At 31.9% G+C, this 13,886-nt stretch overlaps 1 protein-coding gene across 1 annotated transcript; it reads left to right on the forward strand.

Annotated features, from left to right (window-relative positions):
* Positions 1-4,319: 4,319 nt before the first annotated feature.
* On the forward strand, positions 4,320-13,521 carry LOC136269488 (E3 ubiquitin-protein ligase TRIM71-like). Its single transcript, XM_011447930.4, has 2 exons — positions 4,320-4,439; positions 6,533-13,521. Exon 2 carries the CDS (start codon positions 6,533-6,535, stop codon positions 8,270-8,272), a length of 1,740 nt encoding a protein of 579 aa, XP_011446232.3. The 5' UTR covers positions 4,320-4,439; the 3' UTR covers positions 8,273-13,521.
* The last annotated feature ends 365 nt before the right edge of the window (positions 13,522-13,886 follow it).

Below are 13,886 nucleotides of genomic sequence, written 5' to 3' on the forward strand. Positions count from 1 at the left end.
TTGAGTATTGAATTAAATTAGTTTTATATACATATGCAATTCAATATTTCTAATATGTTTGACCAGAGACGTAAATAACATTTATGTTATTTATGTCTATGGTTTGACCATGTGCTTGACAGTTGTTTACTCCACATACTTTGCTTCTGCACTCCCTATTATCTTTTTATACAGATTTGTACACGACATCGACATCGTTTAACCTTATAGCATTAATTAGGTTTGGTCAAAGTGAGCATGTATAAATACAAATTTGATGCAGATATGCAAGGTATCAGTCTCATTACTCTCCTTTCAAATAAAAAATGGCGCGGGTACGATATTACGAAAAGTAGCCCGGATGTTGTTTACCCATGATGCTTAGCCAGATTAATGACATTGGGCCAACTCAGAGGCCGATTTCAATCCCGCAATAAATACCTTTCTGACTACAAGAGTTTAATGATAATATGCCAACAGTTAGCCCAACTATAATACATCACCAACTATCAATATTTGGTGTTGGACCACCGTTGGCCCAGTAAAGATAACCCAACGGCGACAATACAACCATATTATGAGATTGGGCCAACGATGTGCTGCTATCTGGGACAATGACTTTTTAATAACTTAGAACAGCTGTAGAACTACGCGGCCGCAGACTTTTTTTGAAGGTTTAACATTGGTGTCCTCTCTACAACAATTTAAACATTTCACATTATAGCAGTATATGTATCTTTGCCTCAAAATAGGGCATTCTATCTTTATAAGGCGATATGGGATCTATTTTCAGAACAAGAAGTCTTTACTTAAGGAAAGGCCTTTATGGTTTTCGACTTGTCAAACGTAAATTTGATTAATTATTCATTAATTTAAATCAAGATGAAAGGAAATTATAATTTTTTTCTTTCTTTTTTTTTTATACTGATACAAATTGGCAAAGAAAAGGTAATCAATGTTTAGAATCTAACAAGGACTATATTTTTAGCGTAAGATTGGCGTAGGAAAATATCACATGTTTCGAAATTCAGAGTTGCTGCAGATTAATGAGTCTGTTTTAGTGTTAAAAAACCCCAATAATGTAGGATTTTTTTTACTAATGTGAACCATTGATATGATACTTGGGTTTCAGAATATATTTTTAAAATATGATTTGCCTATCAAAATACATTTCTATAAGCTTTTTAAAGCGCCCATGCTATACATTGATTTTTGTGAAAAAATCCCTAAAATCAGTTTTTCTCTCTTATGTAATGGTCAATATATTAGCTTTTCTGTCAATTTATATCTTTATATAATGTCTTCATTATACATAAAAATCAGAAATATTTTATTTTTGGAAGCATAAAATATAATCAAAATGTCTTCAAAATTTTAGAAAATTAGAAGAAATGCGGGCTAAGCAATATAATTTTATTATAAATATTTATTCCAATTTAGCAGTGTAAGCTGATAGACATTCTGATATTATATTATTTCATTGAAGAATAGAATCTTCAAATCTTAAACAAATGTCTACAGAACTGCAAAGAGATTTTTTTTTATTTTTATCATCCTTTACGTTGAGGAAAAGGTAGTGACATTGACCTGACCTTTATGCAAAAAAGGTCAAATTTGATTAAACTGATAGAATCATTTGGTAATATGATACGCTTGACTGTGTCAAAATTTCATGAATTTCTTATTATAAGAAGTATGTTTGATAACGAGAAGACTCCTTCCTTAATTAGAGCTCCTGTGTCTATGGAGGCACATTGATGTTAAACAATGTCATTTCAAAACAATCTCTGTTGAATGTGACAGAGTCTAAGTTTTTCCCCCAGTTTTATAAGCATGAATTAAGTTAAGTTTAATTGTCTAAATTAAAAAATATACATATATTTTCACTGAAATTATAAATTCGATGTACTCCTATAGACACAAAAATATCCCGACCGAATTTGTGGTTTTGGGTCAGTTTTGGGCAGAAACAAACCAGTTAATTTCTTTTTCATTTTTATTCTGAAATGTACAAGATGACTGCACACCCCCTTAACTGCTACATCTTTGTACAGGAAATAACAACAAGATATCTTGATTAAAAAAGCAATCAATTTGTGTTTTAGTTAAAACAAATGGAATTCAATTCATAATTATAATTTCAAAGACAAATGTGTCCATAATGTGTACAGTTTAATGCTAATACCTGCACTTTGCGTTTGAAATTGATAGGTAGCTGTTAAAAAGGGTGAGATTTTAACCAATATTTATCGTCAACCAGGAAGGTAAATAACAGATCTCGTTCAAATATTGTTTTAGATCTCGCTGAAAGGGGCTTGGTCACGATTTTGGTAAGTTCTTTTTTTCTGTTTTTATTACTTACAATGCTTTAGGAATGTATTTCTTATGATCAAATAAAATTTGAGAGTCAGTCGTTGAGTTAAAAGCAAGATACATTTTTTTGACATGAAATCAAGGCTCGTGCCCTGTTCTTGTTTACAAAGGTTCAATATACCAATTAAAAATCATTTTCAAGCTTATTTGACTATATTCTTATATATTTTAAGCATAAATAAACAGCCTCCTAACATTACCACATTCATTTTAGGTCTGGAACTTGAATTTTCACTACAACATTTTAAATTTTAACAAAAGTTTTGTTTACATAGCAAAGAATTGTAAGCTCTGTAACTCGCTTATAAATCAACGAATGACACTAAAAATTTGATTGCCTATTAAAAATGCCCTACTGAAGCACTGGAAAGATTAAAATCGAAAAAAATGATTTTTGAACAAAATCGTGACCATGCCTCTTTAAAGGGACCTGGTCACGATTTTGGTAAAATTCTATATTTATGTTTTTATTATCTACAATGCTTTAGAAATGCATTTCTAATGATCACATAAAATTTGAGAGACATTCGTAGAGTTATAAGCAAGATACAGGACTCACAATTCTTTGTCATGTAAACAAGGCTCGTACCCTGTGTTTGTTTACATAGGTTCAATATACAAGTAAAAAATATTTTTCAGCATATTTGTCTATCTTTTTATTTATTTTAAGCATATATACACATTGTCTAACGTTTAACACATTCGTTTTAGTTTTAAAACTGAAATTTTTACTTCAACGTTCAAAATGTAAACAAACGCTTTGTTTACATAGCGAAGAATTTCAAGCTCTGTTACTCGCTTATAATCATCAAATGATACTCAAATTTTGGGTTTCCTATTTAAAATGCCTTTCTATAGCATTGTAAATATTAAAACCGGAAAAATAATTTTTGACCAAAATTGTGACCATGCCCCTTAAATTTAACAGTCTGGTCCCTACATGCATTATTTTGTGTATTATTTCTCTGAAGAAATTTAGTAAGTAGAAACAATGTGCATATAAGTTTGTGTAAAACATAAAAACACCAGTAGACTTTGATAAGCTGCATAAAAATGTCTAATCCAAATATTATTCTGTATATCTACTTATTTTTCATGTTTTTTGTCTTGTGTCACAAATTTGCAAAATTGTGAAATGTGTTACTTTTTAAAGTCATTTTTCGCGATTTAAAATTTTTCTTGAATCAGAGAATACAAGATAAAATGTCTGCGTATTAAATATTTTGCAATGTAGAAGTGATCGAGAATAAAGCGGAAAAAAAAATCGTTAAAATAACCGAATTGACAGAATTAGATAATGATAGTGAATTAATAACGATCCACCATGATTAAAATTAACTTCATGCTCCATGATATGTTAAGACATGCTTTATATTCAAAATTGAAACTTTATAATTAAAACAATCCTCAATAGCACTTCTAACAGGATAACATTTCATTAAACTGAGTTTAAAAAAATACTAGATATGTCCATACTCCGACCGTAATGAACCTCGTAATATTCCAAATCACTTTTATTTACATAATTTTTAACACTGCACGATTAAGTATTAAATCATCTATATTCTAGTTGTGTATGATTATGAAAACCTGTAAACCAATATTCCGTCCTTTTGACCTGAATATCAACATTCTTTCGTGCAACACAAGTTTCGCTTACATTCTATCACCAAAGGTCATGCTTCACCAGCTTTGCCTTTTTCTAATTTAGCAATGATCACCTCTATCCCGGTTTAATTTTCTATTGAAAAAGAATTCTGCTCCAACCATCAAGTACTGCATTTACATCAGCATTAAACTTAGTGATAATAGGTTAGTAATATTAGGATTTTTATCACTCTGTGCATCAACTGCCATCAATATTCCGCCAGAGTTCATTTGCCTAGAAACCAATCATTTTACATGAGGCCTCGACGGGAAGTTTGGTTCGACTCATTCAGACAGAGTAAAACACCGTTCCCTATATGTTACAAACAAAATCTGTTGTGTGAGCGCGCCGATGTGCCGAATACCATTAGCAAATTGGAGTTTCAATTTGCTCATTCCTAGATAAATCAACTTGTGCATTGTTTCTTTCAAGTTATGCAGTAAGTAGAATCAACCAATAAGTTTTGAATATTTGCATCGAAAAAGTCGTCTTATCTATAGATAGATTCATAACAACCATCATTATTAAATTGCATATTCACTAGATTATTTAATTGTTGTGCTTCATAGATAAAAGACTTGCTTCATATTTAAGGTCGGAAACTATTGATAAAGAAACATTTTTTTTGCTTTTAAAGGATAACATACCCATGCATTTCAATTGAGTTTAGGAATAACGATTCATTCTTTTAGTATTATAAGGTGAACATTATCATCAGTAGTCGAGGCGTTGTTAAATTCAATTTAGCTTGTAAGTTTTTATGGTAGATTTTAGAACTCCCCGACCATAATGATGAGCCCATGATATCCCTCATCACTTTATTTACATAAATTTAAACGATTGAACGATTTAATATTTGACCGTTGACATTTTTACGTCATTTTCATCTCTATAATTATGTAAACCCTGCTTGCGCCCCAACAGTACGTTATTTTGACACACTTCATACACGTGTGTTGTTCACGATTGATCATCACACACGCGTTATAGAAGACATTATTTGCTATACGTTTGTATTGTTATCACCATAGTCGCTATATAGCAAAGGTTTTGCGGTCCACTCCAATCCACATAAATCCTTGACAGATGTGATGCGGCGGCGCTATCTAACGAATAAATTGAGTTTCACCTCTTGAAAATTCAGTAAACAATGGGTTACATACACGCTACGGCATAACCATAGAACTTAAAAACATGCCGACTGGCGAATCTCGGAACAGAATTTACTAGATGATATCCCGCGCAAGCGCGGGAATTAACACTTTACACATTATTGGCACGATGCTAAACTGGTGAACCATATTTTTTCCATTTTCGTATACACTGTGTCCGATTTTTTAAACTGCTTTCTTACTATATATTCTTTAAAATTGAATTATAAAAAAGCAACTGAATGACTGGATATTTAGATGGAGTCTTTTTGTTGCAGCTGAGTGGAAAATGATAACAATGAATTCATTGTGAATGGGTGCTTAGGACTCATTAAATTTTGTTCTTTAACGATAAATTTTATAATATTTCTTATCATAACTGTCCCAAATGAGAATTTCCACAGTTATTAAAACTTGAGAGTCGGATTTTCAGTACATTAATTATAATTAAGTCTCAAAATATACTAAAAGAAACTTAAGATTTGGATGTTTTCTGTAATTAAAAATCTACATTTAATAAGATTTTTAGGACATGTGAGTCACTCAGGTGACCTATTGCAATTGTTTTCGTACGTCGTCGTCCGTCGTCGTGCGACAAGTGTTATCAATTGAACATTTTTTATTTCTTCTTAAAAACTACATGACTAATTCTTTTTAAATTAGATATAATACATCTTTAAGGTAAGGGTAACATTAATTGTATGAAAAACTGAATTCAAAGATATGTACACCATGAAGCCTTCTACAAAAATTGTAAACTTCATGTCCCCCGGGAAGGGGTTTTGGCTTTTGAACGGAGTCAAAATGGTCTTATAGTGTTACTGCATTCAATGTTTAAAAATCTTCTACTCTCACACATCTGTAAGAAAAATTGAAGTCATAACGATGTAGACCAGGGAACCCTCTGCTAAAAATTTCAACTTCATGCTCCAGGACATGACATTTTGGCTCTAGGGCGGGTCCGAAATTTCAAATAGTGTGAATTCATATAATAGGATCGGACGGAATGTATAATTAGTTTACATAAACACATTGTTACATATTATTAGAAGGTTATAGAACATTTATACTAGCAATCTTAAGTTTATCTATAAAAATACACGTAAAACCTATTTTTAAAGTTATCAAGTATGGGAAAACTATTTCCTACCAGAATCTTGACCTTTTTAATATTAGTGTTTTTTTTTTTACTTCAGAATGAAACTTATTTCATGATAATATACAAGAATCCTCGACAGGTCTGTGTATGGGCTATGGTACTCAAGTAATCGTTGGTTCTCTTGTTTATTGAAGTTATTCTCACTTAAGCTGATTGATTTCAAAATGGGTGAAATAATTCATTCAAACGTAACACATAAAAAATAATTACATGTACTTGTAGATGGCATATTCGGAATTACAAGTACCTGACACAGCTCAGCACTATTTGGTTTGTGGCTTTGAAGACTGTGAGAATAACTGCCTGTTTTACTGCAATCCTTGTCACCAACCTCTATGCGAGCAATGCAGGGACAAACATGAGAAGAGTCCAGACACCAGGAACCATGAAGTGGTTTCTTACCGGCACCGCAAAAATCAACTTCCAGTTGAGAAATGCAGGGATCACCCAACTAAGGATATAGACATTCTCTGTGACGAATGCAATGTGCCTTTATGCTCCAAGTGTTCTACGTTGCTTGTCCACAAGGGGCATTCCTTTACCGACTTGGAGACAATTTATACAGAAAAATCTGTGGCATGTCGTCAGAAAATCCACAAAATTCAAGCATACTTTATTCCAACAGCAAAGCGTTTGCAAGGTGAAATAAAACTATATGCCACAGAAATAACGAAAATCATGGATAGCATAAGAACATTCATGAGAGATGAAGCCAAGTCTCTAAAAACGTTGGTGGACGAAGTGACATCGGATAACATAGAACAAGTCAACAAAATGGAAGGGTCAATATGGAAGATGCTTCATAGTCAACACAAAACATATCATGATTACATCTGTTATCTTGAAGACCTTGTCAAAAAATTCCATGGATACCTGTCCTCTACTCAATTACAAAATAACCCCATTATTTTTCCACTTACTGAACACTTAACAATCCAGTCCATACCAGATACTGCCACACCAATCCCTCCAGTATTTACTGCTGGTCGATACAGCAAGGAGGATGTCGTCAAACTACTGGGTAGAATAACTGTTCCTCAGACTAAACCAGAGAAAACAAATTTAAAAGCTATGGAAATTGCTTCTACACACATAAAACCTACAGGGAAACAGATGAGAGAGGGGAGAGAAAACTCTGACGTGAAACAGACACTGTCTTTGTCTTCCTCTGTCACCAAGGTCAGGGAGTATGGCGTACCAGGTGTTGACAGAATACAGCATATAACACTAGGTAAATCAAGCTCACTCTGGGTCAGTGATTATTGTAGTAACATTGTCCAAACAGATCAAAAGGGTAATCAGCTACAGAGGATACACACTAAGGATGTTAGATATGTAGGGAACCTAACAATCACACAGGACGGGGATCTTATCTATACAGACAAACACAACAAAGTCATCAACAGGATAACACTGAATAATACAATCACCGAATTCATTAAAACGGGAGACTGGACGCCACTCAGCATTCACTCCTCCCGCACTAACGGGGACAACCTTTTGGGGATGATTAAAGAAGGAAAAGGTAAAGTCACCAGATACAACAAGACAGGGAAAGAAATACAAAGCATAGAGAGGGACAACAAAGGACAGGAACTATATAGTTATCCACACTACATCACAGAAAACATTAATGGTGATATCTGTACATCCGATTTAATCAAACAGGCTGTAGTGGTAGTGAAAAAATCAGGACAACACAGGTTCTCCTACACAGGTCAGGGGTCAGAGTTTTACCCCCGGGGAGTGTGTACTGATCGCCTGGGTCACATCCTGATGTGTGATATTTACAGTAACACAGTTCATCTCTTGGACCAGGACGGTCAGTTTTTGTGTCTCCTCCTCAAACAACAACAAGGGGCATGGTCTCCCTGTAGTGTATGTGTGGATGATGAGAACAATCTTATTGTGGGACAATGGAAAACCAACACCGTGACAGTATACAAGTATTTACAGTGTTGATGTAATGTTACAACAAAACCAAACTGTTTTATAAACCAATTTAGTATCAAATTTAGCTTTTAGATTTTAAGGCATGATTTGTTCAGCTATCAATTATTATTTAAATTTTGTTTTTAATACATATACATGCATACCATTTATTCAAACCATACCACTCAAATACGAGTTGAAAAAGTGTTCACTAAATTACATGTGATTAAATTCTATTAGAAATTATGCATGAAAGAGGCATGCCCAATTTGACCATTATCTACTATAAAATCTATTCTTCAATATTAATTTTTCTAAGGAATAATAATTTTGTAAATATTTCATAATAGCATCAAATGCGATATATTAAGCACTTTTTCTGGAATAGCCAAAAATATGTTTCTTAAGTAACATGAATATCAAACATATAGCAATGCATTTTTATCCACCAAACTTTCTAAATATCAAAACAGACATTAATGACCATATTTGAGAAATAGATTGACAATAAAAAAAGATATATTAACTGTCTCTGGTTCTAAAGAACCTACTGAACATAGTGAGGGATTTTTAATTGGTGTTAGTACTTAATTTCTGTGAATAATTCTCGAGATAAAATATATCAATCTTGAATATTTTGTAGCAGATCTATGGTTAAAATGAACTGTTTCCAGTTAAGATATAAAGGTGAATTAAAACCGTTAGCCCATATGTTTTGACTTATCTGAATCTACAAATAGGTCTATGCTGTGATTTTGCCATAAGGGATCTTTAATGATCCGCCCTCCTTTTTTACACATGCAAAGTATTTTAACAGATTCAGATTAGTATGGCTTGATTATTAATTCAGGATATAAATATCAACTATTTTTAAGTGAAGAAAAAAATTCATAAATTTTACATCTAAAATTTGGTTAGTTTCCTATATCTTTATAGAGCTTTTCTATTATATAAATATCTCAAAACAGTCTAAATATGACCACTGCCATCGAGCTCTCTTACGCTCTATGATTCTACCCTCAGTTCTATCAACATTTTTTGTATTAAACAACTTACATTACAATAAACATTTGCAATTTAAAATGTTTACTTTTTACTTAAAAAGAAACAAAAAGTCCAGGGGATACATTGTTAAATGGCAGTTAGACAAAACAGTGCAATAAAGTCTATTACAAAAATATCTGGACATCTTTTATAAGTATGAATTGAAGTTCGTTTGCTCAGATTTTTATGTTAAATATGGATCCCCTTATGAGGAGTCTGATATGTTCTAGGTTAGAGATGTTCAGTTCCAACGATAAAATATTAACACCTTATCGCAAGTCTTGCATTTTTATTTCGCAAATGATAGCAATGAAGTTTTTCAGAGGAAGATGTGTAAACACTTATTTGTGGGTTGAAACATACTGACCTGTGTCAAATGTTTTCTAAACCCAACCTCAAGCGAGGATGTGCATTTATTTTAAGGATAAGTAAGAAAAGGTATTTTCCTGTTATAATTTTGCTCTCCTTGCTTGCTGGGCAAAACATGTTTTACTGTGCTGTTCAGTCTGTGCATTATCTCTTTGGACTCTTAAATAAGATATCTAACAATTTTGCTTATAGGGGGATTCATAGTTAGGATATATTTTTTTAATCATGATAATTCGCTTCTACAGGTATTTAGACTTTTAACTTAAGTTAATTTGTCATTAGACACATAAGCCACTAGACTTATTATAATATTAATTTTTCTATCTATTTAAGATATTGATTATATAACATATTTAACAAAAAATCTTGTTTTTCTTGATCTTCTATTTTTGAGAAAAATTATGTGCAAAGTAGATATACCAAGAATATGATATCTAATCTGGGCTGCCTAAGACAAAGAAATTAATGTGTAGTAAATTTGGTTAACTATAATACAAAATTTTATACTTATGTTTGGCAGAGTGAAGCAAAAGAGAACAGAACTTGATTTGAAAAGTTTGAATCTACATTGTCTACCTAAAATGTTTCTACTCAAGTTTTAACTTTTCAAGTTACATTTAAAATTAGCAAAATTCAAACCATTTCTCATCAAATGGTTGAAGAAAGGACACCAATGAACCCCCTTCATATTTTTTTCAGATTTTTAGATCTTCAAAATAAGTCTGTAGCTGCGCAGTTCGACAGCTGTTTTAAGTAATTTTAAAGGCATCGTCCTGTTCTTGTATACATACTTTTCAAACAAAAAGACATGTGGGAACTCATATTCATCGCTTTTATATCTTTTGGCAACATGCTTGGCCAGTTTTGGGCAGAAATAAGCCAGTTCAAGAAATGTTTACATTCTTATCCTCAAATGTACAAGATAGCCGCACATCCTCCTTACACATTGCACATGTACACATGTAACAGGCTGTTTGACATGGGTGATTCCTTTGTAAAGGAAATAACTCTAAATCAATACATACTGCTTTCGTGCACTTTCTAAAGTAAGGAGAACAGGCTCAGCTTTAATCAACTTTTATCATCTGAATTCCAAATCTCAAATCTAATCTGGTGTTCAAGCTTAAATCTATACATTGTACTTTAGAAAATTCAAATTGACAGTGGAAAAATCTCAAAATGTTGGTGACCTCGGGACTGATGACATTTCATCATTACTGTTTAAACATTTTTTTGTAAAGATTTCTATTCTAAATTTGCACTGTCATAGCTGTTAGAAGTATTTACATTTTTCTTTATTAGGTGACGTGCGTGAATCCTTTCATTGCAAATGGTCTACTTTTTCAATATACATGTATGAGTTTATTCAATTTCAAACATGTGTACTTTTAAATTAGTTAATAAATATACAAATCACACAATGTGTTAGACATCTCTCCAACACAATGTTTTACCCATTTCTTTCATTTTCGTCACATCAAGTTTTAAATAATATATACTGTTATTTAAAAAATGTTTTCAAAAATAGAAGCAGAAAACTTTTTGACATGATTTTTTTAAAATTGTGTTATCTTTCATCAAAACTTTCAAATCTGCTGAAAATTTCGTATTTGTAGAATTTAAAAGCAACGAAAGAGATGAGGTTATTGAAGAAGCATGTCTGTTGATTACAATCAAAATAGAACCCCAACCAACAAATTTATTTTTATTGAATTTCCGCTTTAGTAACAATAGATAACATGTTCCTTATGCTTCGATACAAAATGTTGAAGATTTCCCATGTCAGAACACATACACATAAAATATATCATTTCTGACAGCAAAATCATTATGTAACACATTGTAATTGAATTTAGGAATAATAATACTACTAAACACTACAAATTTTCTCTTTTTCCAATACATATAAAGCTTCTACACGATTTCACAATTGCCAACCCAATTGTTTCTAATAATAAACACTTATTTTTATATACTGCAGCTTTAAAGGACAGTTGACACAATCACAAAATGATTGAACTACAAGATGGATTGTAAATGTAAAGAAAAAATTGCTGCTGATTTTTCTTGCGACTCCTATCAGTTTTACGGCTTTAGCTGCAACATTAAGCTGATAAGGCACGTGACCTTAATAGGCATCTCTGAAGCCTCTGGGATCAGAAACCTTTGTTGCAAATGTCAAGGTCGACTAACACTCCACATTTGCTGTATTCTTAAAGCACATGGATTTCTAACTTGCTCGAATCTAAAACCTAAAGTCAATAAATCTTGCTAATTGATATTTAACGTCTGAGAACCCTATACCTAAACATGAATCATTCTAAGCTTAGAAACGCAATTTTTTGTACCCGAGGCAAATATGAACTGGGTTAAAAATGGTGAACTGTGAAAGTAGTTTTAAATTGATGGGCATCATGTGGGAAAAATATGTGTCAGAGTTTGGATTTCTAAAAGATATTTGCTTATCAATATTTGAAATCATTATTGCTAAAAAAAGGATTTTCGTCAACACAAAGAAAGTGATAATGTATAACGACTTAGCATTTTCTTTACCAGAAATATCACAGGATTCTAAACGCGAATTAAGTTTATTGAAGAGGACGAATGTGCTTTTGGCATTGTCAGATTTTTACCAGTACATGTGAGTAAATACGTTTGTAAATGTCCATAAAATCAGGATTATACTTTAATCCTAATACTAAAAACCTAAACATTAAATCTTAAATCTTCAATTTTAATGTCATGTTTAAGTGTCTAATTATATTTTATTTGTTTTTTTTTAGTTTACTATACGCAACAATCAAGAGTTCTGGGAAACATTCTTTGCATTGATCATCTGTCTGAATATAACAACACTCTTTTTAATTTATACAAGGGTTATAATTTGTGGATAAATTCTTATCAAAAGAATAACTAACTTTGATCATCAATTATGACTGAAGCAGTGGTGTTTTATACTCCTTTTAAAAAATGTATGAATATAAGACTCCATAATTTTTTCATATTCAAATGGAATTCAATTTTTCTTTTGAGGATTCATGAAGATCATTTTTAGTTCATCAGTATTTCAGATTTACTGCCATTCAAATATGCTTAATATATACAAACAAACCAAATCATCGTTTCGTTTTTCCCTATTATGATATTTTCCCGATTTTGACACGTACCTCGATTATGTCACGCCCAATTGTGACAAGGAGCACAAGGCGGGTGCGACTGGTCAGCAAAGGATACTCACTTCTCCTAGGCACCTGGTCCTACCTCTATACTTTCGGAGGTCCGCGTTGCTCTGCGCTGAATTTGTATTTCATGTTATGGATTTTTGAGATGGCTGAGGATTGTTATTGTCATTTTTCATTAAAAACTATTATAAATTATTTTTAAAATAGTCATATACTCGGCACAAAATGGGCTCAATCATTAAAAGCTTAGCTTTAAATGTTAAATATACGTTCTAGCAATACATATACACAAGAAATTATATGCTTACATGCTATGTCAGTTTTTCCTAAAAATAATAACCAATATCAGGGAAATTAGAACTGGACTTAAAAAATAGAGCAAAAAAACATTGATTAAAACCATATCTTATCAATATTTTTCGAAAATTGTCGTAAGTAAGTACAACTTATGGGCCTGATGTATCAAAATAGAACACAAAAATGCAATGCATGTGTCGTACTTGGTCATTTTTAAAAAATTTTTATGGACTCAAACCTAATTCCTTGTGTTTATTCTATACAATGACATATTAGAAAAAATATTTGGTAAAATAAATGATATGCTGACGGATTACTTTTTACGCTATAAGCTCTTAATTAAGTGAACCCTGATGAAAAAAAAAATCCGTAAAAATCACATTTTGCTACAGCTTTCTTCTTCGATCTGTCAACGATGTTAGATATTATTTAATTATGTAAACATTTATTAATCGATGACCAGTTAAATTCAAAACAGCTTCTGTCGTCTCTATATTCAAACCAGTGTTCGTAAAAGTAAAAGATATATTCTTAGTGGGGAGATTCATCAAAACAAAGAAGATCTAAGCTTACATGAGGTACCGGTTAATCAAAAATTTCTTTTTTCATTTTATTTAACAAAATCGAGTTTCTCAACATTAATCATTTCTATGTCTCATATGAATTGCTTATTAATGCCATTGTTTAGAAACGCGATGTAGAGCTATATATTTCATAGAAATCAAGAAACTCAAATTTTTGCCTAAATTTAG

This window comes from Magallana gigas, chromosome 10 (genome assembly GCF_963853765.1).
Source record: "Magallana gigas chromosome 10, xbMagGiga1.1, whole genome shotgun sequence".
In the NCBI taxonomy this organism is placed as follows: Eukaryota; Metazoa; Mollusca; class Bivalvia; order Ostreida; family Ostreidae; genus Magallana; species Magallana gigas.